This window comes from Strix uralensis, chromosome 2, assembly GCF_047716275.1.
Source record: "Strix uralensis isolate ZFMK-TIS-50842 chromosome 2, bStrUra1, whole genome shotgun sequence".
NCBI lineage: Eukaryota > Metazoa > Chordata > Aves > Strigiformes > Strigidae > Strix > Strix uralensis.
In genome coordinates, this window is record NC_133973.1 from 126,586,124 (window position 1) to 126,612,239 (window position 26,116).

General features: G+C 41.2%; 1 protein-coding gene across 1 annotated transcript; it reads left to right on the forward strand.

Moving 5' to 3' along the window:
* The first annotated feature begins 6,101 nt into the window (after positions 1–6,101).
* On the forward strand, positions 6,102–25,015 carry CWC15 (CWC15 spliceosome associated protein homolog). Its single transcript, XM_074860245.1, has 7 exons — positions 6,102–6,203; positions 9,254–9,392; positions 11,490–11,602; positions 12,498–12,586; positions 13,354–13,464; positions 23,211–23,329; positions 24,065–25,015. Exons 2-7 carry the CDS (start codon positions 9,262–9,264, stop codon positions 24,192–24,194), a joined length of 693 nt encoding a protein of 230 aa, XP_074716346.1. The 5' UTR covers positions 6,102–6,203; positions 9,254–9,261; the 3' UTR covers positions 24,195–25,015.
* Positions 25,016–26,116: the final 1,101 nt, after the last annotated feature.

Sequence of the window (26,116 nt, forward strand, 5' to 3'; positions counted from 1 at the left end):
GAGATTCTGTGTTTTCACACTGGCTGCTCTATCGTTACAGCCCGATTTATAAAAAGTACTTAGCTGCATCTTGAAGCTTTCAGCTACAGAAATTTTTAATTCAGAAGGATCTCATCTAACTTAACCTCATATTTGGAACAAAACTACTTATATTGTTTTACCTTGTAACCTCAACATCTTCTGCCTGCCTTTATAATGTACTAATGAAATACAGGGCAGGATTTTCTGAGGTTGCCCAAGACAAGTGAGTGGATAACCTCCCAAGAGGAACCTGTCACTGTCCACTGAACAGAAAAGGAACCTTAAAGATTTACCTAGACTAGATACCTCACTTGCCTAGAGCCCTGTGAAAGTAATCCTAAAGTTAAGGGAGAGTAGCACATGAACTGAGGACTGACACAGGCAGAAAACCTGGATAAGAAACTAAAACTGAGAAAAAACTTAATGGAGCAATATGGGTACCAGCTCCTGATGCTATTGCTAAAAGTTACAGCTGCATCTGGCTCTTACAGAGAGTGCATCTCCACTCCATCCTGCCTGATAAGCTCAGCTGTGGAATACTTCACTGGTTTCTCTGTTCCACATCTACATAGAGAAGACAGAAGGAAATCAAGCAGGTCCAAAGCCAGAGCCACTGTGGTGCATGAACAGCCGGCTCTGTAACACTGGTTTTTCAGAGTCTGGGCACTGTGCTACCGAGACTCCTCCCAGCCAGACTGAGTCATCGTCAGCCAGCATTAAGAAAGGGATAAAATTAGCTTAGCTATTAGTAGAAATGTTTGGCTAATAAATAAAACAGTGGGACATTTTTGCTTAACAGTGGATGAAACCATAGACAAGAGGTATGTCCTGGCTGCTCGCCTGGATGTAAATACTGCATGGTTAGAATTATTTGCTTTGTCCAAGCTCAAAAAAAAATTGATACGGTAGAAACAAGAGCTTCCATGGAGCTGAGTGTGCATCCAAGACTGTGAAGCCAGGAAGTGTGAGCTGTGCATGTCTCGGGGTGTCACTCATTCCTCCAGCACCCTCCCTCCCCATGTCTCCTGAGTGCCTTTTGGTTGACATCACATCTCACGTTGAAAGAGCACTGGGATCTCAGCAGAGAGCAGCACACATGGGGAAGCAGACAGAGAAAGACACAGTAAACACAACATGCATTCAAAACCAGTATGTCGGACCCGCAGCACTGGTCCAGCTTGTTTAATGTCTGGCAAAGAAACCACAGTCTGCCATGTCTGATGAAGGTCATCACTGCCTCAGGCAGGATCCAGATCAGGTCCTCACCCTGTGCCTTTTCTTGTAGGGAATTCCTGCTGAGTCCTGGGATTTTCCCTCCATTGTGAATAGGTTACAAGGTTTCTCCCTCACTGCAAAGCAGGAGTTCACACCCACTAAATCCACTGGGGACCAGAGCACTGAAGGTGTAAAGGAAGAGAGCAGCCCAAAGGATGGGATGGAGCACAGAAACAGAAAGCTGGAGAGACAGTGCGGTGGGAGGTGGCAGAGAAGAGGTTAAGGCCAGGGATGACTTTGTGAACACAGAGAAGCAGAAGCACAAGGTTTTTACTGTCCCATGGCAGCAGGGAGGGCGTGACGAGAGCTAAACAGCCAACGATGGCCTCATCGGAAAGCAGCCCCCGCTGACTCACTGGCTGAGTCACAGCCTTGCTCGGCCTCTATTCTTTTCCCAATCAAGGAAACAGCAACTTCCCACAAACTTCTTTTAAGACTGCCATGCAGATGCTGAGCATTCCTGCACCAGGCCTTGACGATCCCCTGTGCCCTTCCGCGTCTGTAACCCAGTGGGAGGCACAATCCTTCAAAGCACATAGTGGCCCGAGGGAGGAAATGTGCCACAGCCTCTCCTAAGCAGAAACGGGATTTACTGCCGCTCAGCCCATGCAAGCTGTGCCCCGGACGGCAAAAGACAGGCTCTTACAGGAAGGGAGGTAAGGGGAAAATTCAAGCTGGGAGATTTCCATTCTGTCACGGAACCTCTGCCCTGATGGGGGAAAATGCTCATGTTCACGCTACCACGCTGCTTTGAAAGAGGAGATTGCATGCCCTGATGCTGTACTTTAAGGGTGGGCGGAAGATAGCCCTGGAGTCTACAGTGGGAGACCCAAAAATTCAGGAAAGAAAATTGCCTCGACTAAATTCCCATCTGGATTCAGAAACAATCAGTGAAAAGCAACAATGAAGAGTAATGTTACAGATGGAAGAAAGGGGAACCAGATAGCAAAGAGTATACATGAGAAGCTTTAAGGAGCAGAAAAATTACACAGGAAATGGGGAAAAATCACTGTATTGGCAAGGCTAAGAGGGAGTTTTTAAAGTCCATTAGGAACGTAAGCAATCTTCATAACGCTACAGGCCAAGAAGTAGATGAGAAAAACATTAACAAAGTTCCAAACAGACACAAGATTTTTATAAGTGTTTCTGTTCTCTTTCAGGTCACGATGTCTTTTGCAGTCTTGCAATAATCTCAGAGAAGGGCAGCATTTAGGAGAGACCTGCATCCTAGAGCACTGAGATAACCAAAGGATGTTGGTCTCCTGGTGTGATCCACAAGCAAATATAAAATTGCACTGAGAATATGTACATGTACCATAAAGGGTTTGGTACAATAGCTAAGGGGCCATGCCAGTGACACCAGCAAGGGATTTCTTTTCAAGACAGATGCCTTTAACACAGCCAAACACATTTATTTGTCTCAACTCCAAGAATACATGGAATTTTCTAATCCAGAAAGCAACAGCACTGAGAAGGATTCAAGAGGCATCATGGATACACACCTGGACTTAAGCACCCAGTGTAGTGGTGTGGGTAAAAAGGCCAGTGTGATCCTCAGACAGATAAATAAGCATGTGGAAAGCTGGGGGAGGAAAGTGATTTTATCTCTCACAATAGTGGAACTGATGCTGAAACAGTTCTTATATTTTTGATGTTGATAAATTGGATAGAGAGCAAGAAAAAGCCCTCAAATAATTGGTGGGAGGAAGGAAACAATTCTAAGAGACGGGAAGAGCCCAGTCTACTTACCTTATCCAAAAGCAGTCACAAGGCTAGATTACAAAGTATAAATACCTGGTGAGAAAACAGGCTTTTAAAATTACTAGAGAAAGGCACAACAGGCACCCGTGGTTGGGAATAAAGCCAACTGAAATTAAAAATAAGGTGCAGTTTTAAACTGTGAGGATAATTAATCACTGGAGGAAATGATCAAGGGAGGTGGTGATTTCTCCTGCTTTTCATGTTTTCCATGCAGTACACAATACCTTTCTAAGGGCTGCCACAGCCAAATTGCTGAGCAGAGGAATAATAACTGAGGGTGCATCCTTCGTGCCAATTACTGTGTGCAAAGAGATCCAAGGCTTAGTGTGCCACAGGAAGAAAGATGTCTTCAGCCTTGAGCTGTTTTGTGATTAGAACAGCCATGGGAAGGGGGAAGACATGGGGTTTTGTCATTGTCTAGTTGTTTAATCGGATGATATTTTAATGCATAATCCTGGAATCCAGGAATTCCCAGTTGCTGCCAATACCACTGAACTTGACTGGTGTACCCTTCTACATACGTGCTCTCTTTCTCAATGAATCTTTAATTCCTTCCCTTACGTGCACCTAGTCAGCTTCAAAAACACAGGGAGAACACCCCTAAAATCAAAGCAGTCTAGAGCTGCCTGACTGACAGGGCAACAATTCTCCACATGCAGGGTCAGTGCTGCTTGGGAAAGAACTATAGAATGTGCCCCAGAGGGGCCGAGAGGCTGCTCGTGATGTCATGAGGGCTGGACATGCTCTGAGAACAATTATTGGATGAAAGTTCTCTGAACACTTGAGCTGGGGGATGTATCTATTAGGTCCTGGTGAGAGCATGATGCTAAACTTCTTAGACCTAAACTAAGTCCAAACAAGTTCAAGATTGGGCAAAACTCTGTATGTTTAGGCATCTTTAAAACCAGATGTTGTACATCTGTGAAGGTTAGGTGCCTTTGCAACAAGACCAGGTAGGGGTTTTCAGGAGTCTGGATGCAGGCACCTCCACTCCACCAATATCCTTCTTTAATGCCCAAGTCTTCTGAGGAAACCAAATGTTTGACCATAAAAAATGTCTGTAGCTATTTGTACTCCACACTGATACACACGAGTTGGGGGAAGGGAAGCACCTTGGGGTTGTGGGGAACAATTTTGGCCAAAGACATTAAGCCAGTCCTTTATTATTCAAAGAAACATTGTATCTGTCCAGAGCATGAACTATTCTAGTTTTTTAGCTCTCATCTTCAAGTAATCCTCCACACAGAGAACATTTGCCATTTACTCTTACCCAACAGCAGAATTCTTTTCAGTTTTTGAGGTCTTTAATCAGGACTTCGATACCTTTTGCCAGATGGATATTAAAACTGAATAGCAGGCACTGCCGTCAGGACATATTACTGAGCAAAATACAACATTCTGCTGCACAAAGACAGTCAAATTAGCATAACAGTTCCTCCTGATTTAAAGTCCACAGATTTATAATCTCTGAATAATACGCACCATCATAGGATGATGCACCGATTTCAGGCTGCTGTGATCTGTAGCCTGACAATACTGAATTCCTGACTGCCCAGCTGGGAAGCCCGACTCCTCTGCGACGTTTGATATTGAGTCTAAACTGCCTGTACTGAAAGAAATCATAAACCTATCTCACAGGGTGTGGACTGAGGCTTGCAGATAAGAAAATGCAATGGTGGATACTTGGTTGCTGATACGTATAGCTCTTGGGAAATGACACAGTGATTATTGTTATTATTTACCTCACCTCTGAATGAAGTTTAACATTTATGACAAGCTGCCTAAAATAACTGGTTTCTTTGTATACCAAGGGCCCACTTCTTCCAAGTGGCTCTGATGGCTCCCTGACCCGAAGGGAGTCATTTACACTGTTGCTGTAGCTCTCTGGATAGCAATATCTTTGGGGACCTCTTGTGGCTCTCTTCTAAATTGCACGTTGAGTGAAGAGCACTCACGAAAATGTTTCCGTGATGATTTCTAGGTACATCAAAGAGCCTTTTACTTCACATGCTTTCGTGTAGATTCGCAGAAGTTTGGTAATAAGATGCATCTAAAAGCAACATAAAACACATGGAAAGAACAGCATTTTAAGAGGGGAAATTTAATCCCCGAGTGATGCTCATTCATGCTTTGGTTTCTTTTCAGAGACAGAAATGAATATACATGTAAAGGAGCTCTTTGTAAGGGCGTGTGTGTGTGTGTGTGTGTGTGTGTGTGTGTGTGTGTGTGTGTAGACGGGCACGGGGGACTTGCTGACTGACAGTCGGGCTTAGACTGATGTTGCTAACACACAACTTTGAGCAAAGAGAATAACTAAGGCATTCCCTCTCCCTCTGTTTGACAGTTTTTATCCAACCCCATTATCCCTAGAAGGATCCCAACCTTGTGTCTTTAACCACTTCCCTCTTCCACGGCTCTTCCCTTGTCCCTCCTCCCACCGATACCCAGGGCAAGCACTGTGAAGCCATGAAATCCTGTTTCACATTATTTTTAAAATTTCACATTTTTACATTACTGCCCTTTTCCAAGCCTCCTACATCAAGCAAGCAGCCTCTGGGCAGACTCCTCTGAGATGCACAGCTCAGGAGTCTATGCATGAGCTCATTTGTGAGAGAAGACTGGACAGTGGCTCACACCAGTAGGTTACACTGAGGCTTCAGGAGGCCCTCACTCTCTGCCTAACGGTCCCCTGGTCTTCCCCCAGGGCCTGCCTGGTCCCCCGCACCAGTGAGAGCCCAGAGTCTGCCAAGGGCAGGCCTTGCCCAGGCAGGACCAGGTAGCACCTCAGGGCAAGGCCCTATTCTAGGGCAACCCTGAGCCCCTAGGACAGGCGCCCCAAGGTCCCTGTTCCGAGCAGGGCTCGCCCGACCCCGGCCTGAGGAGGAGTAGAAGGCTGGTAGGAGGCCGCCATTGCTATACAGGCAGCAACGCTGCCGCAGCGCCCACTTCCGCCTCGGTAGCATCATGGCGGACGCGCTCCCCTCCGTCACGTGACAACCCCGCCATCTCTCTCTATGGTAGCTCCTCCCCGGCGGCGGCTTCCGCCGCGTTGTGTCTATGGTTCCCGCGCGGTGCCTTATGGGCGCTTGGCGGGATTATGGTGGTGGTGTAGGGCCTGATTGCGCAGAGTGGGAGGAGGTGGCGGTGTAAGTAACCGCGCAGGCGGCAGGCGAGCGAGCGATTCGGCCGGCCTGGCCCGGGAGGGGGTGTCTGGAAGGGCTCTGGTGGTGTCCTGAGGGGGGAAAGGGGCGGCTCTGGGGTAGGGGGGGGTGTCGTGTCCCCGTGTCCCTGTGAAGGGACGGGCTGTGGCCGGACCACGCAATGGGCCCTGGGAGCAGCTGGGGCGGGCGAGGAGGAGCGTTTCTGTGGAGAACAGCGGCGGGTGGTGGGGTGGGGGGCGAAGGGGCGGCCGGCGGGCCTGGCGGCGGAGCTCCGGGTATCGGGCGGTGTGGCGGGGCCCAGTGGGTGGAGGCGGGAGCCGCGCGGTGCTCCAGCCCCGCTCCTGCCCCGGGTCTGGGTGTCCGCGGGGTGACTGCTGGGGTGGGCTGTGCCCGGGGCCGGTGCTCGGCATCGGGCTGCCCCGTGAAGGCGGTCGGGAGGGGCCGGCGGTAGCGCAGCCCTGCGTGGCCAAGGCGTTTCAGCTCCAGGCCGAGCCCAGTGATTTTCTCGTGGCTAGTAAGCCCTGCGTGGCCGGTCCTGTCTTCGTGTAGCGCTGAAGAGGCTTCTCTAGGGCTGTATTTCCAAAACCTGAGAGGTTAGTGTGACAGTCACTGAGTGGTTTCAGATTGAGCCCGGGTCCCTTAAGGCCAAGACGAATACAAACTGATTTAAAAGAAGCAGGGACAGTTTCCAGGGGATTTGTTAATGCTTCATGAAACTATGAAGCCACATTGGATCTGGTTCTTCACCTGAATTCATGGATCCCTCCCTTTCTCCATTACATATAATTAGCACAGACAGGTTCTGAGAGCAAGTGGCTTTCTCATGGGTCTGGCAGAGTCTGTGCCAAAGCAGAGCTGAAATGTCTTGCTGAGCTCCAGCTGACTTGCACAGCATCAGTGAAGAGTGTCAGCAATCCTTGGTTAATGAGTCACGGCTAGTTACTCTCTCCCTTCTTTTTAAAGGTGTTTCTGTCTGTTAATTTTGTTTTCTGAGTAGTAGTTCAGTGGCAGTAACTTTGTTCTGCCTGATGGGATGTTACTTTGACAAATTATTTTATAATTTTAACACTACTGTGTTTTGTGATCTCATTTAAAATTATTAAATAATTCATAATATTATTAAATAACATGCAAGCAGAGCATAAATAACTTTTATTTGTGTACCACAGAAGTGTATGGAGCAATATCATGGTTTTTTCTTTGCTTTTTAATATTCTTTATTATGTTTTTATGTCATCCTTTAACATCCAACCTTCTGGTTGGTAGAACTGGTGCCTTTATGTATCTCTGCAGCTGTATCTCTCTTGTGCCTTATATATCTTCAGTCTGTGGTTAAGGATGTGCATGTCTTGGTGAAGCAGGAATGAGCATCGTTTCATATAGCAGTTTTAAGATGGTGCTGGTTGGTTGTGCAGGGATTTTTTGCATTATTTAACCATCTTTTGGCACAGTGGTTTGGGCTTGCAGGGTCTCCAGCTCCTGTCCAGCAGCGCTGAACGCAGTGCATGCTGATAGGGTGTCTGCCTGGCTGAGGGTAATTGGAGTCTGTTTCACTCCTTTGCAACAGAAGAATTGATAGTAGTGATTTTGGGCATCAGCTAGTTCATTTTTTAGGACATGCTGGCAGTGCCTGCAGTTGCTAAGTGAGAGCTGGTGAAAATGTCTTAATTTGTCCAAGCTTTTTTAATTGCCCTTCATTTACATAAGAGTAAAGCTGTGGCCTTGTGCTACCAGGGAAACATTAACCCTAGCCCTTCCGAAGGATTTGCTGGCCAGCTGGAGCTCTTGCAGGTCACTCCCAAAGGGCTGCGCTGCAGTATTAATGACAGTGCTGTATCAGTACTAGAGAACTGAACAGGGCCATGACAAGGGCTCAAGCATTCAAGTTCACAGAATCATCTAGGTTGGAAAGGACCTTGAAGATCATCTAGTCCAACCATTAACCTAGCACTGACAGTTCCCAACTATACCATATCCCTCAGCGCTATGTCAGCCCACCTCTTAAACACCTCCAGGGATGGGGACTCCACCACCTCCCTGGGCAGCCCATTCCAATGCCTAACAACCCCTTCTGGAAATAAATACTTCCTAATATCTAGTCTAAACCTTCCCTGACACAACTTGAGGCCATTACCTCTTGTCCTATCACTTATTACTTGGTTAAAGAGACTCATCCCCAGCTCTCTGCAACCTCCTTTCAGGTGGCTGTAGAGGGCGATGAGGTCTCCCTTCAGCCTCCTCTTCTCCAGACTAAACAACCCCAGTTCCCTCAGCCGCTCCTCGTACGACATGTGCTCCAGACCCTTCACCAGCTTTGTTCCCCTTCTTTGGACACGCTCGAGTAATTCAATGTCCTTTTTGTAGTGAGGGGCCCAAAACTGAACACAGTAATCGAGGTGCGGCCTCACCAGTGCCAAGTACAGGGGCAAGATCCATTCCCTGTCCCTGCTGGCCACGCTATTTCTGATACAAGCCAGGATGCCATTGGCCTTCTTGGCCACCTGGGCACACTGCTGGCTCATGTTCAGTTGCGTCATCCTCATCAGTATTTAATTACCAACACCATCCTAGGCATGCTATGGTCTGTGTCAGCCAGCATTTCTGGTGATGATTCCTGGATATGGTTGGGGAATAATGGAGGGGTCATTCCCAGTAGGCAGTCATCATTTTTTGTCTGTCATTTTTCAGGAGGGGAAAGAGTTTAGTTACAAGACTGTCGCTTGTCTTAAGCATAGGAGAACAGCTTCTGGCCAGTTTTACTTACTTTACAAATGTAGTTTCATATTCTTGTTAGAGTCTGTGTGTCATCTTTCAAGCATGTTAGAAAAGACTTTAGTTTGAAAATCTCAATAGATTCTGTCAAGTCTGTCAATAAAAAGCTTCTCAAACTTCGAGGATCATGAGCCAAGTGATAGCTGGTATTCTGTAGTGGGGTTTGCCATTGCTTCTACAGTTCCAGGAACAAAGTAGCTTCTGGTGAATGTCTTTCACTGTAAGTTGTAGTAACATCTGGTTTTTATCCCTTGATTCTGTAGTATTTAAAATGACGACAGCAGCAAGGCCAACATTTGAACCTGCAAGAGGAGGAAGAGGAAAAGGTGAAGGAGACTTAAGTCAGCTATCCAAACAATATTCCAGCAGAGACCTTCCTTCTCATACTAAAATCAAATACAGGTTAGTATTGGGTTTTTTGGTCTTGCAGCAAAACAGGCTGGGAAAGATTTTTTTTTTTTTTTTTTTGTTATGAGCGGTACTATGAAATTTTCACAATAGATGTTGATGTGCTTGGCACTGAGCAGAGATCAGGGATTGTGCAGGAGTGGTGAATAAGCAAGCTGAAAGTGTAAATCTGAAAAGCCGACCTAGGACATCAAATGCATTGCAAATAATTGGAGAGGTTTAACTTTAGTGGTATTTTATTACTGCTTGTGGAAGTGAATCATCAGAAGGTGAGGTTTGGAGACCAAGCATTTCAGGCAGTGGAGTGGAAAGTTGTCATTGGGACTGAGCCATGGAGGGTGCTGTCTCTTGCAGAGCAAGATGGGATAAGAGGAGCGAAGTCGAGTGTGTCTTAAAAGTAGGAAAACCACATCATGTATTTGGTAAAGGACCGCTTGGGAAGGGTATTAAGAGGAGGCAGGGAAATCACTCAGACAGTAGTACGTGTTGGAAGAGCTGATGTTAAACACTGCAGGTGGTTCATGCAGGTCCTGGGAGAGGAAATTGCTTTAATCAGTGAGAAAGATAATGGGATCTTAGGAATATTTTCCTCTGTTTTAAATACATAATAAATCTTCATTAACCTTTTGAAAGGTTAAATGAAATCTGGAGTCAGAGTGATACAGATAATTAGAGTTTAAATGAAATGTGTCAGCCTAAAAATGTTCTTTTTATCTTACTAATGTTACTCTTATCAGTAAAATTACTGTGAAAATTTTACGTTTGCACTTTTTTATGCAGATGTTTACCTTTTCACCTCTTCTCTCCTGCCCCTTTGTTTTTTAAGAATACATATGGATGAGGGAGTTGCAGTGTTTTGGAGAATACGAAAATCAGCAGCACAGAAAGTGCTGTCAAATGAATTTTGTTTGTTGTTAGGGGAAAATTCGCTGGTGGTTTGTTTCTTTAAACAAAAGTGAAGTGTGAAACACCAGTCTGTTGCTTTGAAAGAAGTACTGAGGACAGATATATACAGGAATATACAATATATGTTTTAACAAATCCCTCTGTGTGCATGAGAGGGAGAGGTGGAGGGGGCATTAAGTGTCTTCTGTTCTTTCTCCCAAATACCTAACACAAAGTTATCTTTGTTAAATTGCCAGGGCTGCATTATTGCAGGAAGAGTTCAGTGTTTCAGTCCCACTCATGTTTGCTTGAATGACACAGGGTTTGGGGGGATTTTGCAGCTATATCAGGGATTCCAAGTTCAGGTTTTTAATTACAAAAGCAAATGAAATACTTCATCATAGAGACAGGCTGTGCACACAACGTATTTAGAATGGCTTAAGTCTGGGTTTCTTCCAGGCACTCGTATTTCCAGCATTGGGTTCACAGAAAGGTGAAAGAAATTGCTGCTTGTTTTTATTCATTAGTTCTTTTCAAGTTTTCCACAGAAAATTCAGTGCTCTCTAGGTGAAACTTATTGTGACTCAAATAGTCTGTTGCTTTTGGCCAGTGTGTTGTATAAAAGAAGAAAAAACATGTATTTGCAATATGTTCCACTAAAACTAGTATTTTCCCTGTTCTCCCACCTTTTTTTTAATGGTCGTGGGAGATTATCTGGTATGTCTCTTGGAGGGAAAAAGGTTTATGAAAAGTATGTTCTAGTCTTGGTCTTATCTGTAAGCCTTAGAGACTGGGTTTGCAGCAGCAACTTTGGATGATAAAACGGTGAAGAAAGTTGACCATAATGCTTGTGGGTGTCTGCTAGGACACTGGGATTGGGCTGCTGGAGAACAGAAGATTTAGACATACGTACAAAAGTTAGATGTAGTCATCCTGGTTTTGTAGGAATTTATATATGGTCTTTTAATTCATTTGAGAGCCACTGGAAGGAGCGTGCGTGTGTGGTCTTGCATGTCTGCCTGTGTGTAATGCATGCAGGGAAGGGGGCTGATGAAGAGAGAATAAACATATGTCTATGTGGTACCCAGTTCTTATTCTCTATACTTACCTGTTCACCCCAGGATTTATTTGCCTCCTTGAAAGAACTGCTCCCAGCTGCAGACTGTCAACTTCAGGTTTTTTTTTCCCCCACTCATGTTGTTTTAGACAGACCACTCAGGATGCTCCTGAAGAGGTGCGTAACCGTGATTTCAGAAGGGAGCTCGAGGAGAGAGAGCGGGTCGCTGCAAGAGAAAAGAATAGAGACAGACCAACTAGAGGTAAAACCAAAGAAACAAAAATCATAATACCTTTGTGTGACATGGCTCTTGCACAAAACTTGGTGTTGTAAGAAGTTTGCGGGTTGCAGACAGCATGTCATGAGAGTAGAATTCAGGGTATTGGTCTGATAGTTCAGAGCTGTTGACCTGCAAGGGTATGTCCGCTGGCTTCATGCTAGCAGGAATCTAGGCCAGCCAGCGGAAAAGCGTAGGCCATCATGCAGGCCAGCTGATACAGTATGATTGTAATGAGTTGGCAACAAGTATGTACAGCTCATAAAGGGCTTTTTTTTGTACTTGGACAAGTGAGACAGGAAGAAGGAGAATGACTCCTTCTTATGGAGTGTAACCATAAATCTGTTTTTAAAGTATGCGATTCTGTTCAGATATAGTGAAGTGATAATTAAAATTAGAGTTGTTTTTGAGAAATACTAATTTTTAGTATTAAGCTTGACAGAATTTAGGTATTTTAGGTTTAGGTGTGAAGGTATTGTGGGGCTTTCGAATTCACAGACGAAAGCAGATGTGGTTTGGACCAAACTAGCCAACAGTAATGTGTTCAGGTGTTCCTCAGTGGGAACCCTCCAATTAGATATATAGAATAAGGATATTTCTCCACAACTTTTTCTTCTGCTGTTCTTTCTTCTTGAAATAATGACTTCAGAACGCTTCTGGAGGCCAAATTGTAAGTTTGTGAATGTCATTGCTTCCCATGAGGATACCTGCAGGGGAGGAATTAGCATGGGCATTAAGATCGAGAAGTGAGGAAAAAGTAAGCATAAGCTTGTATCTCTTACTCTAATGCGAGTCAGATGGTTTGTGAAGATTTTTGCTTTCTGACATTGCTGTTAAATGAAGTGACTTAGTCACTTTTTTTTAAAATCTTATGCCATAGAACACACAACATCATCTTCTGTGTCTAAGAAGCCTCGGCTAGACCAGATTCCTGCAGCAAATCTTGATGCAGATGATCCTCTTACCGATGTAGGTATCTTTTTTTTCTGTCTTCATTCCTTTCATTGTCCTGCCTTCAGGTTTTGCTGTTAATAGAATATGTACTTTTAGGTCTGCTAAAGGTTTTAGATCAGTTCTAATGTATCTTCCTTTTACAGTTACTCTACTGTGGTGGAAGTCCAGAGTGGTTCAGAGAATTCTGGTCCACGCTGTAATGGTATTCTTGGAAAGCACACAAAAACTAGGGAACTGAAGATACCACTTAAAGTATGGGGAATGGGTGACTTCTTAGATTTGGTCAACTACTGGGTTAGTTCGCATTCCCCAAAGGTAGAATTGTCGAGATACACTGACTGTTGGCATGAGCAATGGATTCTTGCTCTTGGCTCCCCTCCGCATGCTGGCATCTAGGAGTCTAGGGCTTGACAATAAACTCAGGGGTTTTTTAATCTTGTTATATTTGGTCCCAACAATATTGGACAGGGCATTCAGGCATGCTATTATGAATTATGTTACAATGATTAGAGAGTGACTGGGGATAGCCCAATCTCTAGAATCTGTCAGCTACATAGCATTTGAATTATAAAAAATTGCAGTCATCCAAAAAGAAGAAACATTTTTGTCTTGACTTTACTGTACAAAAGCAAATAAACCATTTGTATTGTATTTGCTACCTCTACAATCACCCAAGTACTTCATAAATAATCCAGCAACCAATTGCAGCTTTAGTTGGGCGGACCTGGACCATTTTTTATTAAATGAACGAGCTGCTTCTCATTCCCATTTGTTGCTATTAGGAAGATGATGAAGATGAGGACTTGGAAGACAGTGATGATGATGACACTGCAGCTCTTCTGGCTGAACTGGAAAAAATCAAGAAAGAACGAGCTGAGGAACAGGCTCGAAAGGTAAAATGTCATCCATTAAAGAGCATCTGTTTTTTGCAAAATGGTGTTTATTAAAACTGGTGTGCCTTAAGTACTTGGGATGAGTGAGAACTGGCAAACAAAGTAAGCGCCCTTCAAAACTTTTCTCAAGTATGATGGATTTGTCCTTTTATCTAGTAATCGTCAAGATTTTTTTTCTTTAGTAGACATACTGAACATTTTACTCACTAAAACGTTTTATTCACCTTCCCAACACTTTGTAGAGGCAGTGAGTCAAGATAATCTTGCTTTTCATAAGCAAGTCCTTCTCTTAAGACAGCTATCATACCAAACTATATAGTGGCATTATAGCTACATTCTGTCCAGTGTAATTTCATCTGTTAACTAATTTTTTTGAAACAAGAAATACAATTTTTATTTATGAAATAAAAATATTTTCTTTTTGATGCTTCTTTTTAAGGCTGCAAGTTTTATACAGTAGGTACTCTTTCACAGCATTGGTGCTGTGTTGCCTTGGCAAGGAGCACCAGTGGTAACTCTAAGACCAGAACAATTTTCACATGATTATAAACAGGCAGGTTTATTTGAAAAATATCTCTGCAAAAACAGATAATAATACGGCAGTCTGTCCAGAACTTGGAAAGTCAACTGATACGTAGCCTTCATACCTCTCTGTAATCTCTCTCTACAGGTAGAAACGGCATGTTCTGCCCTTGAAAGGAGAGGGAAGTCCCTGTAGTCAGAGATTATTTTCCTGTGAGCAGAATCAAATCCTATGCCATTGGCTCCCACACCTCCTTGGTGTAAGAGAGATTGTTGGGATGGAGTTCATTAGCAAAATCCCTGATTGATGAGTGGACTTCTAGGGACTGTTTCTGGGAATGGTCAGTGTTGTCAAACTGATCAGAATTTAGGATGAACTGTACAAGCTCTAATGTTGTATTGCAATAGAGTTTAGAGTCCAGGTATTTCATCTGCACTGCTGAAATGCTCTGCCTCTGGTGGTGCAGCAGAAGTGGTGGGTATGTGCAGTGTTCCCTCTTCTGCTGTTAGTAAGTGCTTTCTTTTGAGTAGGGCTTAAATCATTTTAGTCCTTTTGAAAGGTGTTGCTGGCTTCAGTTTGAATAGTTTTTTATGTTTTTATAAATAGATTCTCTGTTAGTGTAAAAAAGAAAGAAAAAAAACCCAAACCAAACAAACAGAAAACCCATCCGAAAATCCATCCAAAAACCTCCCCAAAACAAGCCACCTGTCTGTCATCTTTGTATAAGGTAATCTGAGGTGGTTTTTAGAATATGCTAAATAAACATATTAAATGCTGATCGAGAGGCAAATCTAAGGTTGGTGTGACAACTTTATGTTTTGGTGCCTCTGAGCTACTCATAACCTTTCCTGTAGCTTAACACACACTCAGAGTTTAATATTTTTCATGAAAGCTCTGCAGTAGAGTCAGCTGGCAGTGAACGGGGTGTAGCATCTAGCAGACACCAGGAAGAGCTTGGAAACAGTGTTTTAACTGCTGTGGGCAGCAATGTAAGTGCCTGCCTGCTTCTGGCTAACAATATAGAAATTTACTTTCAGAATCAACAATGCCTGCAAAACCAGTGAGCTCTGCAGTTTTGGAGTTAGGTACTTTGGAAGGCTGTACCATGCTGCTTCAGTGCAGAAATTTTGCTGTAGAAGACTGTTGATTCTCTTATCTGGCCTGTGAGTGGTCTTTTACATTACAGTGTCTGAAAGTGTCTCTCATCTCTTTGGGCATTTGAAGCACATCATGCAGCAATGAAATTGTGTTCTGCAGTAATAACATGGTGAAAATAGCAACAATTCTTCCATGTATTTCTGTGTGAAATGTACTGAACTAGAAATTGAGAGTAGTAATGTGTAGGAAAGGCTTCTATTGCATCTGTCCTTGCACAGTGCTTAAAATGAAAGCTTAGATCTGTATGGATTTTTCATGTTTTCCTGAAATCATACATCTAGATTAAACAGCATAACTTGTCACATTTCAGTGTAGAAAATTTGCATTAGGAAAATAATTGTAGCACAGACAACCAAGTGCATGCTTCTCTGTTTATGTGTAGACAGCAGGAATGTTATCATCTCTCTGAAATTCTTATTTTGTCACTAGAGGGTGCCAAAAGCTATGAAGTATTTAGTATAGCACTTGTTTTATTTTGCTGTCTCTTAACTGGTGTTATTTTTTACATTCATGGATGTTCTTCTTCCACCAAAAGCAGGGTTTATAATGTTCGATGCTGTGTGCATACCGAATACTTGCACTCTTATCTGAAATGAATACATTTGTTTCTCGTAGAAATTAATATTAGTTATTATTTACAATAGTGCACACTATTGCACACTCACTACCTACTCTGTTCATCCTTTCACTGGTTGGTGCCAGATAGGCTCTCTTAAAAATTGACGTCTTCAGTAAATAGTGGTTGCTCTCCAGGTACTTGGAATTTTATTTTCTTGTGGTTTTTTAAGAGTGGGAAACTAAGACTACATTGATGGAAAAAGTAAAAACCAAGGTGGGGGCGCAGCCTTGGAAAGAGTCTTTAGATGTAAGGGTCTCCTTAGGAAAGATCACTTATGTACATTGGCTTTAGGTGTGCAGTCTCTTTAGGTTATGCCTTGTGTTCCATGGCTTTGAAATAAGGTGTTACTGGCAAAGCATTTTATAGCCATTTTATATAAATGTCTTTTCATTTCAGATACGTGGGATTTTGTATTATTATGTATTGCAAACTGTAATTTAAACCTAATTTTGTAAGTTACTTCATATTAGTCATCCAGCTGACTTCAAGATAACATCTTATGTAAATTCTTAATTGTGTAGTCACTGTTAGTCCTAATCCACGTACAGGGATGGTTTATCTGCTGAAACGCTGCTGTCCATAGTAGACAGTGTGGGTAAACCAGTGGCAAGGCAGGGGGAAACTGTGGAGTGAATGCCTGTTTGCTCTTCTGCACATCATTCTCAAATCTTTTTGTTGTTATACAGACAGATTAATGTGTCTCTGCATCTTCTTGGAACATCCCAGGGTCTTAACAAGATGAAGTGTGTAAAATGCAGTAATATATTCCAGATTTGTGCCATATGTAATTTTTTTCCCGATACTTCAGTTATTCTGATTTATTAAAATGCTAGTCAGTTATTTCCGAGACTTCATTTAGAGTGAACTGTATTAACTGTTTTCACTCATTGCTTTAGTGTCCAGTATTTAAATTGACATGAAAGGAGGACTGCTCCTTTTAAAATGCATCTCTGGTGAGGCAGCAGTTAAAAACAAAAGATGAGAATCCGCTTTTTTTCAGATCGTCATGGTCTCTGTTAACTTCCCTTATGTGATAATACCAATTTCCATAGAAATCTAAATCTAATTTTGACAAATATTAGTATTAAGAGGTTTTAACTTCCTTCACACCAATATTTCCCTGTTATCTGTGAAGCAAATACTTTGTTATCCAAATAAGCAATTCTTGTCAGAGCTTGTTAACTTCTCAAAAAGCTTAAATTACCTTGAGTTCTGTAGAAACATTAAATAAATACTACAAATGTTTTTAAAAACTGATTGAGCTTGGAAGTCCTCCTGACTTTTCTCATGCCCTCCACAGTTTTAATCTCTCAGGTTGTTTCTAGTAGACGCTAAACTGACCAGAAAATTTTAGTTTTGAAAAGCAGTTCTGTGGAATAATTTGGTCTAAAACTGTACAAACACTAGGTCTGCTGTGTATGTGAACTATCCATGGATAGGTTTCATGGAAACATTTCAATATTCCAAGTTCAGCATTACAATGCTCTTGATTTTCAATTTTCAAGCATTTCCTTAAAAGGTAAATTGAAATAATTAAAAACAAACCTCAAACCAGTGAGCAGCTGAATGTACGTGTGCAGTTCCAGCAAAGCTATTTTAATAGCTAGTCATTTTATGCTTATCTGAGAACAGACTTAAAGTTTTTGGTTTGTTTTCTTAACAATTTTATTTCACCAAGTGTTTCTCTATAACTGATTATATTACTTTACCAATGGTCAAAATAGATCTTAGCTCTGTCCTGTGTTTTAGCCATGACTTTCAAATAAAACATTAGAAAATGAATCTTGGTGGATGCTAATCTTTTCACTTAAAATTTAAGGGTCCAACTATCTATCTATTTTGATAGAAAAATCTATCAAAAAATATCAAATCAGTGATTAAGAAATAATTTCAGTAAAGAGGCCAAAGCAGATGGCAAAGTATGTTTCTTCATTACATGTTTGAGACATGCTAGCAATACTTGCCAAGAACTAATGATAATGTCCCCTCCCTTGTGGGCAAAATGACAACAAATCAGCATAGGCACTGCAGTTGTGATTACTCTGTGCTCTTATTTTTTGAAGTTTCAATCGGTTATTTGAATCGCTGTATTGCATAGAGTTAGTAATTTGCGTAGGATCAAATAACTGGGGTGGATCTTTGCATTATTAAGTTTCGTTCCCTGCTGCTAAAGGCAGTGCTGTCATAGTTTGTCATTCAAAAATTAGCATTTAAATAAGGTTATGTGATTTTTTTTTTTTTTTTTTTCAGTCTTCAATGAAGTGTGGGTATTTCAGGTTTTCTTTCAGCTACTCAACGTCTGTAAAAACTGAGTAGGATAACTTACTTTAATACGATGGAGTCATTTCAGGAATTTCAGCACTTTCTGTAAAAGTCATCTTGCTCTGTGCTAAGGGTAGGAACTACACTAAAAAAAAAAAACATGGTAACAATAATGTTTTTCTTTCCTTTGCGGTGAGAAACAAATATGCCAAGGGACTGTTATTCTTACAGCGAGATAAGAAATAATTGTTTAGTTAAGGTTAATACAGTTTTGTCCGCTTTTTTCCCCCCAGCTGTGATGCCACATGGTGAGCTCAGTCGTACTGTGAGGGCTTGCTGTGAGATCCAATGCACATAGCGTCTCCATCTGCTTTCTCGGGGCGTGGGACTCCCTCTGCCAGTCCAGACTTATTCCGCACACCATAATATTCCTGTTCTGTTTTCCCTGCCTCTAACATGGTGTTACAACATGGTTGATGTCTGATTCATCTCTGCCTATAGTTGTTGCAACACGCTGCCACTGAAAAGTGCAGCGCTGCTGTCTGTAGTGATGGAACAATCTGTAGCATATTTTGCTTAAAATGGCTTAGGCCAAGAGTTGAATGCCTCATCTTGCTGAATGGAAAGGCAGGCAAAGAGGCATTATTTTAGAAAGGGTGGAATGAATACAGATGTATTATTTTCTCCCTTAGGCTTTTCTTCTGTTGTGGGTTTGTTGTATCCATAGTGTTTTAGCTTAATAATCCTTTGTTCCACCACACAAAAGAACAATGTAGGCTTTGGAGCAACCAGAGCAGCTTGTTTTGTGAACAGCTGTGCTTGATCGTGCCTCAGAGGTGTGAAGCTCAGGCAGCTATGAAGGCTATGTCTGGTCTGTTTGATTTGATACAGCCCGTGCTCCATCGCCTGGAGCGTCCCGGCTTTCAGTGGAGGAGTGGGCAGTGGAAGATCTGTGTGGAAAATTCTGAAACATAATGAAAACCTCTTTTGGCTGGAGTTTAGGGATTCTGCAGCTCTGGCCAAAATGTGTAACTTAGCTTAAGTGTAAATGTCAACTTTACACCACTGTAAGTTACACCTAGTATTTACTCCATGTCATGTCTCTAAGATACAAAACTTAACAGATCACCTTTTTTTAAAAATCTTGGAATACCTTCTTCGGGAGGTTTTGATGAAGCTAAATAATACAAAAAATCTTCAAGACGTATATTCAGAATTAGCTTCCTTCCTAAAATTTCTAGCAAATATGTTCAAATGTCATCCAACCTAGAAGAGCTTTGAACAACTGAATTCCATAAATAAATTACCATGTGCACCAGGTCTTCTTTGAAAAGTGACTAAAACTGGCAATGCCTTACTCAACAGATCTGTTCCCTGTTTGCTTTCAGACTCTAATCTGTTAATCTTTAATGACAAAGATAAACTTATGCAGTTTGTTACTACTTCTAGTTGTTCTGCCTCTGTGGGTGTAAAAGCAGAGTTCTGTTTGTGAGCAGAGCGAAGGATCGTACAGAGTGCCCAGGGGTTCTGCAGCATCTCTTACTGTGAATACAGAAAATCAGCATTTCAGAATAAGATCCACGGATGTTTTCTGTAACTGTTGTCACTAGAAAAGAACATTTGACAGCTTCTGTTAGGGTTAAGTTCATAATTGTTTTTAATAATTTAATAGGTGCAAAAGTAAAATGTAATAATTTTAAATTCCCAAGATTGCCCCTACCGCTTTGTTTAATTATAGTGCAATTTTTTGCTACCCTCCACTCCTCTGGAATTGTAGTTGACTTGAGTCAGTGTAGGTCTTTTGCTAGCAATTAGCAGTTTTAGACAGAATTTAGTTGAGCTTGAAATGCCAGGTTGTTGGGGTCAGTGTACAAGTTATGTATCCCAGCTTCCACGATGGTGCAGTCAGTAGAGCCTGGAGCGTGGTTGGTCTCCTGTGTGTGTACTTTAGTGTGAGCAGAATAGCCATCTTGACTCCTTACTGTATTCCTCAGATCTCTTCTGAGATGTGAGCTCGTGTGCCTTCAAGCAGATGTCTAGATGTAGGTGTCTTATTCTGGAGCTAAATCCTACCCTTAGTTTTATATTACTGCTTGTAGTGTAACACTTCTTAAAAAGTGTTACTTCAATTTTGATTTTTTTTTTCTTTCACCACATTTCATCCCTTCAGTCTGATAACGCTTTTTTCATTATCAGAAAGGGAAATATGTCAGGCTAATTGAGGCTGAAGGATATTATATGGGTTATGTAAAGCAGATAAAAGTTAGGATGATGCCTAACATGCTTTTTTAAAATCTTCTTAAAAATTAAATGTGCATCTGTGTGTAATAACACTGGAGTACTGTATGCATATTTTTTTTAAGATTCTTAATATTGGCTTTATCTTCCTCTAGTGATTCTGAACGTTCACAATTCATTTAAATGACTGAGTGCTTTTCACTTCTCTTCATGCATGGTGGATAATGCTGGAACCATCAGCTTTGCAGGAACTGTTGAGATTAAATCCGAAATGGGGGAAGGGAGGGAAGAACAATTGTAATTCCCCCCCAAAAGATGGTGACTGACTGCAGTGGACTTTTGACCGTAGAAGAAACACTGTGTGTGGAATGCATTGTATTTCTGTGTTTGTCAGTGGTGTGTGGGTGCGTTTTCATGCATCATAAAAAAACAGCATAAAATAGTTCTGTGTGCCCCTGATAAAGTGATGCATGATGCACAGGTTCAGTAGCTTTGGATCACGATCAAGGTTAATGTCTTAGAAATTAGAAGGCGAGACTGTGCCATGCTCCACATGCCACTTTGAGAAGAGTTCCCCCGGAGTTCAGCTCTGAAATGGAAAACTGCTGCACCTGTTTGCATATATAGGACTTGGAAGAAGTTCTTTCTACAGAAGCATTTTTCAACAGGAGAGTGTTGAGAGTCTTACAGCACTCTTATTAGTGCTACCTTCTCTTGAGTATAGCCCAGTATGAATTTTTGGTTTGTAGCATTCTTACTTGCTTTTAAGATTTGTCCCAGACCTCTAGGTTTTTTTGAAGCCTCAGTTTTAATGGAGGATTGGAGATTAAATTTAATGATGCAGAGCCCCCCCTCATTTTGGACAACACAGAGAACACTTCACATGCTTGCACCCTGTTGTAAATTTGCCTAATGGTCTTAAACAGAATGTAATTGTCTCCAGGGAGGTACCTGAAAATCAATACTGATTTTTTTTTTTTTTTTTTTTTTTGTGTGTACCAGTGTCCTAGATTTTGCTTGATTTCAGATTAGTGCTTTGCATGCACGTGCTGTACGGTAGTCTGAGGGCTGCTTGACTTCTGGTGGGAGCATGACACAGACTGCAGTAAATTGGATTTCACTGCTGTTGGCTCCTCTGTGTTATGGGGAAAGAAGATGCTAAATCAAAGGTTGGCATACTGTGCAGAAGAAACTGCATATATTTCTTGTCTGTGATCCACAAAGAAATGTATAATTTGAATTTGTATTTCTGATATGGGGGGAAATTGCTGTTCATATCAAATATTTTTGCTTTCTGTTTCCTTATTTACTGGGGTGTTAATAACAACTGAAGTTGGAATGCAGATGTTGGATTTAGAGCTATGTTTGAAAATGCAAAACTTCAGTTTATTTGTGTTAACTTTTAACTGCTGCAGTTTGTGTTAAAGCTCCATTGATAAGAGCAGCAAGGGCAAGTTTTGCTTACCCAGATGTTTTAATAAGGGCATTACAGGGCTTGTCATGCTGTGCCATGCTTTTAAGCAACGTGCCCTTTTGAGGAGCTTTTCCCATCTCACTGGCAATTAATTGCAGCTGGTTCTAAATTTTATTTGTGAGAAGCAGTGTAATGGTAGGTGCTTTTTCATAACTAAAACTCGGGTAGATTTTTGAAAGGTAAAATCTTTTCCAGTGATCCTGCATCATCTGGTATTCATATTGTATGTTAAAATATTTTCTTAGGAGGGTTGGGGTGTTTTATAGGAATAGTTCACATGTCTGATCAATCCAATTGAAAACACTGTAAATTAAGGACAGTTTTAGTAATATATCAGTATTGATTGAATGTTTGAAGCTAGAGAACTCTGGCTAGCATCAATGTTCAAGTTTGGCACTTAAACCTTGTAAACACTATCATAAAGAAAAATGTTTCCTCTTTTGGGATCCGTAGCAGCCCTCAGCCATGAATTTTCTGCAGTTTGGGAAAAAAATAACAACCACCACCTTGTGATCTTTTTGTCTTTGGTTTATATCATTTTTAAAAGCCATGGTTTGAGCCTCCCACAATGATAATGAGACTTCAGTGCATTTTTTAACTAGAATGTCTTCAGACCATAATTCACCATACAAGGAGCAGGAGACCTAGTTAGTCATCCAAATTCAAAGATTTGATTCCCCCCCCCGCCCCACTTCTGGTACTTTGATGAAAGAGCAATCCTTGTAATACATTTGAAAAGTCGTGGAAAAATACGTTGATGTAAATTAAATATTGCACATTCATTTTGAAGTCTGTGAACATTTAAGTTGCTAAATATATTAATACAGCTTGGAAGCGTGGGCAGTGAAATCTACTTTGTGTTGCCTGTAGTGCATTGCTTCACTTAGGCTTGAGTTACATGCTTTTGACAGTACAAGGAGAAGAAAATTTTTCTGCTATTTAATATTGGAACTCTTAAATAGTCTTATGACATCCACTGCTCAGTTTCACCTTAGCTTTCTCAATATTCTTTTTAATTGGTCCCTAGGGAAGTTGTTGTTGTCAAACCCAAGCAGATTACTGAAGATAGAGAAGTTTGAATGTGCTGTAGGTTTCTTCCACCTAATGAATATTGTATAACATACTCTTTTCTCGTAAGGGTAAAGAAAATCTTTTAATCTGTATACAGTTTTTATTATAGTAAATATGTAAATGGTAAAGCTAGAATTTAACTGAATATTTCATGGAACATCAGAGGTAAGTAGAGCAGATATGCGGGTTGCTAGATTGACAGTTTATTAGCAATGTTAAGCTCTTTAGAGTATCTCTGCTTCTATCCTTAGTCTACTTATACATGTGTCAAACACTGAAAAGTCTGAGCTGGGAATTAAAGCTCTATCTGTGTGAGTGTTCACAGCTAAATAATGTTTATTGATACCAAGTAGATGAGAAAAGTGGCCTAGAAAAGTAATATATCCATTATTGGTTCTCAGGAACAAGAGCAAAAGGCTGAAGAAGAAAGAATTCGGATGGAAAACATTCTGAGTGGTAATCCACTGCTGAACCTTACCGGCCCAGCACAGCCTCAAGCAAACTTCAAAGTGAAGAGGAGGTACTGTGCAGTCTGTCCTGTGATATCCATCCCCTTGCTCGCTCTTGATCCTCAGTCAGAAAATGTTAGCACTGCCATTGGTTTTCATTTCCTTCCTCAGATCCTGTCACAAGCAGTGTAATGTAGAATTGGGATACTGATGCATGTAGTGATTGTCTTTGAGCATTTCTCTGAACAAATCATCCTGCTACTTTGTGTTTTAAAAAGAGAAAGAGAGATTGAGAGCTGTGTTTGTCTGACATTATGCATAATGGCACAAAAAGTAACAGGACCAAAGTTCCTCAAGAAATTTGATGTTATGCTCCCCTTTAAAATCTAGATGGTTTGGGGTTTTTGTTTATTTGGGGTTTTTTTGGTGTAACTAGAATCAGTAAATAACAGCCTTTTTCTCAATATAAAACTTGTTTGCAAATATTCCAGTTACTGTTGCATTTATCAAAATTAGGACCATTAGAGTAAAGGTTTTTCTTCTGCTCTGTTCAAATGGTCATTGTTTTCTTTAAAGGTAAAATAATCTTTAACCTACTGATACTCATCGCTTCAAACTCAGGAGCATGTAGGAGATAGCTTGGATTAAAAAAATAGATCTTTTTTTCTTAAAGATTAAAATCTAATCCTAATGACTAGTTGTCCTTAATACATTTAAATAGGACAGCCAAACTTCATTTATATATTTATGAAAATTGCACCTAATTTTCATACAAACTTACTGAAGTTAAAAACTTTTGTTTTCAGGTGGGATGATGATGTTGTCTTCAAGAATTGTGCCAAGGGGATAGATGAATCAAAAAAGGACAAAAGATTCGTGAATGATACTCTGCGATCAGAATTTCACAAAAAGTTCATGGAAAAATATATCAAGTAGTACAGTTTTATGTGCAGTGGTGCTGAAGGACTTAGAAGGTCATGGTTGCTCCCTCCCTCTCCCTCAGAATTCAAGACTGAATATTTGGTTATGAATTCCAAAATGCTTTTCCAAGATCATCAACAGCTTCATAATTAATAATTACTATGTATCTGGAGTTTTTATTCCTTCAGTATGTTTTCCTTTTCAGTTTTAATTAAATCAGTCTGTGTTTCATGAATGTTTTTCTGTTCACGCACGTATACTTTTACTGGCTGCCTTGTAAATGGTAGAAGAGAGAAGCTGGTTTGCATTAAATACTTCTAATTGTTTAAATTGCGTTCAAAAACAGCCAGTGTTTGTAGTGATGGTGGTTTGTAACTTATGCAACTTATGTAAATGTCAGTATTATCAAAGGTGGGGAATAGCTGAGTATGATAAGCAGTGCGAACTGAAAAGATCTGTACTTTCTGTAGCAAACTGGACTTCCTCTTAATAGCTAGTTAGAAACTTAGCTAATAATCTTCCTTTTTAGTTGTTTCTTACTGTCAATCAAGTTATACTTTGGTGGGGTTGCTCCAAGTTCTTAGCAGACCTGCTTTCTGGGCTCTCTTGGCTGAGCACTTCTGCAGCAATACCATGTAATGCTTGGGGGAGCCTTGAGTGGGGAGTGCCCTGTGGAACTGGGATATTTTCCTCATTAAAAAACCATTGCAGTGCTCGGTCCCTCAGCCACAGCCATGTGGCTGTGAGGTTCAGTCTGTGTGCGTGGTTCATTAGTAAGTGTTGTCAAACTTGCACGTGAGTTTTTATTAAACGAGTGATCTCTTCAAGATACCATAGTATACTTTGTTTACTTCTTAAATGTCCATTTTAACACTTAATAGGACAGTATAAAATAGGAATGACTGAAAAAAATCTCATTTGTGAAAAAAATATTTTCTTTTTCCTTCTGTCATCTTGGGTGCATTTGAAATCTTGGCTAAGTGATGCACAGGATATGAACATAATATCTGCAAAATGTAGTAGTTACCTTTACCTAGATGGCTACAGTGGCAGAACTCAGATGTGTTTATGTAAAATTGTTGCCCTTTTCCTTGCCTGTATTATGCTCAGTCTAGTTCATTCTTACAGACACTGTTTCATAGTAATATTATTATTATTTTCAAGCTCTTAATTTGAAAATACATCTGATTTAAAGAGAGTGAATGTAGAGCACAGTGTTCTAGATTTTTTGTTGGGCATGACTGTGTGGGTATCCTGTAAAAGGTTTCATTAGCTTTAGCTGTATTTTCCACCCTTTCATTAAGCTATGCAGCGTACTAATGCCAGCAGCTAATACCTGTATTTACTTGGAAGTGAGATTTTCAGCATGCTTAAGGTCATGTGAGCTCCTACAGCTGCTGGAGGAATATGTGTTTGTGTTACTTCTGCTACCTGCCTCATGATAGTAATAATTCTTGGGAAGCAGAAAAATGGGTGTAGTTTGTAATTCTCTCTCTTTAAAGCTACTAAAATTGTGGTATACAGGCAACATATTTAGAAGAGGAAAAAATGTTAAGAGCTGTGCTTGTCAGGGTCTGGCAGTGGAGAGACCAGCTGCTCCTTTAGGTCTGACCTAACCAGCATAGTTGTCATGGCAACAACAAAAAATACGTTGGTCTCTCAGTATTACGAGATACAATCACTGTGCCAAAGTGAGCAAGTGAGCATACAGTTTTATTGTAGAGGGGGTTGAAAGGCCAGTTCAATGCCTTCATGGAATTCATAAGCACGTAACACCATCATTTGTGTTCTTGAAGTAATGTAGCTCTTTTCTTAGAGAAAATAATACTTTTAAGTCAGATGGCTGGGGTTGGATGAGGTCGTGGTCAGATATGCTGGCAGTTGTTCTCCACACCTGCAGGAACATCGCTTTGTTAAACTTTTGCATAATGCATAGG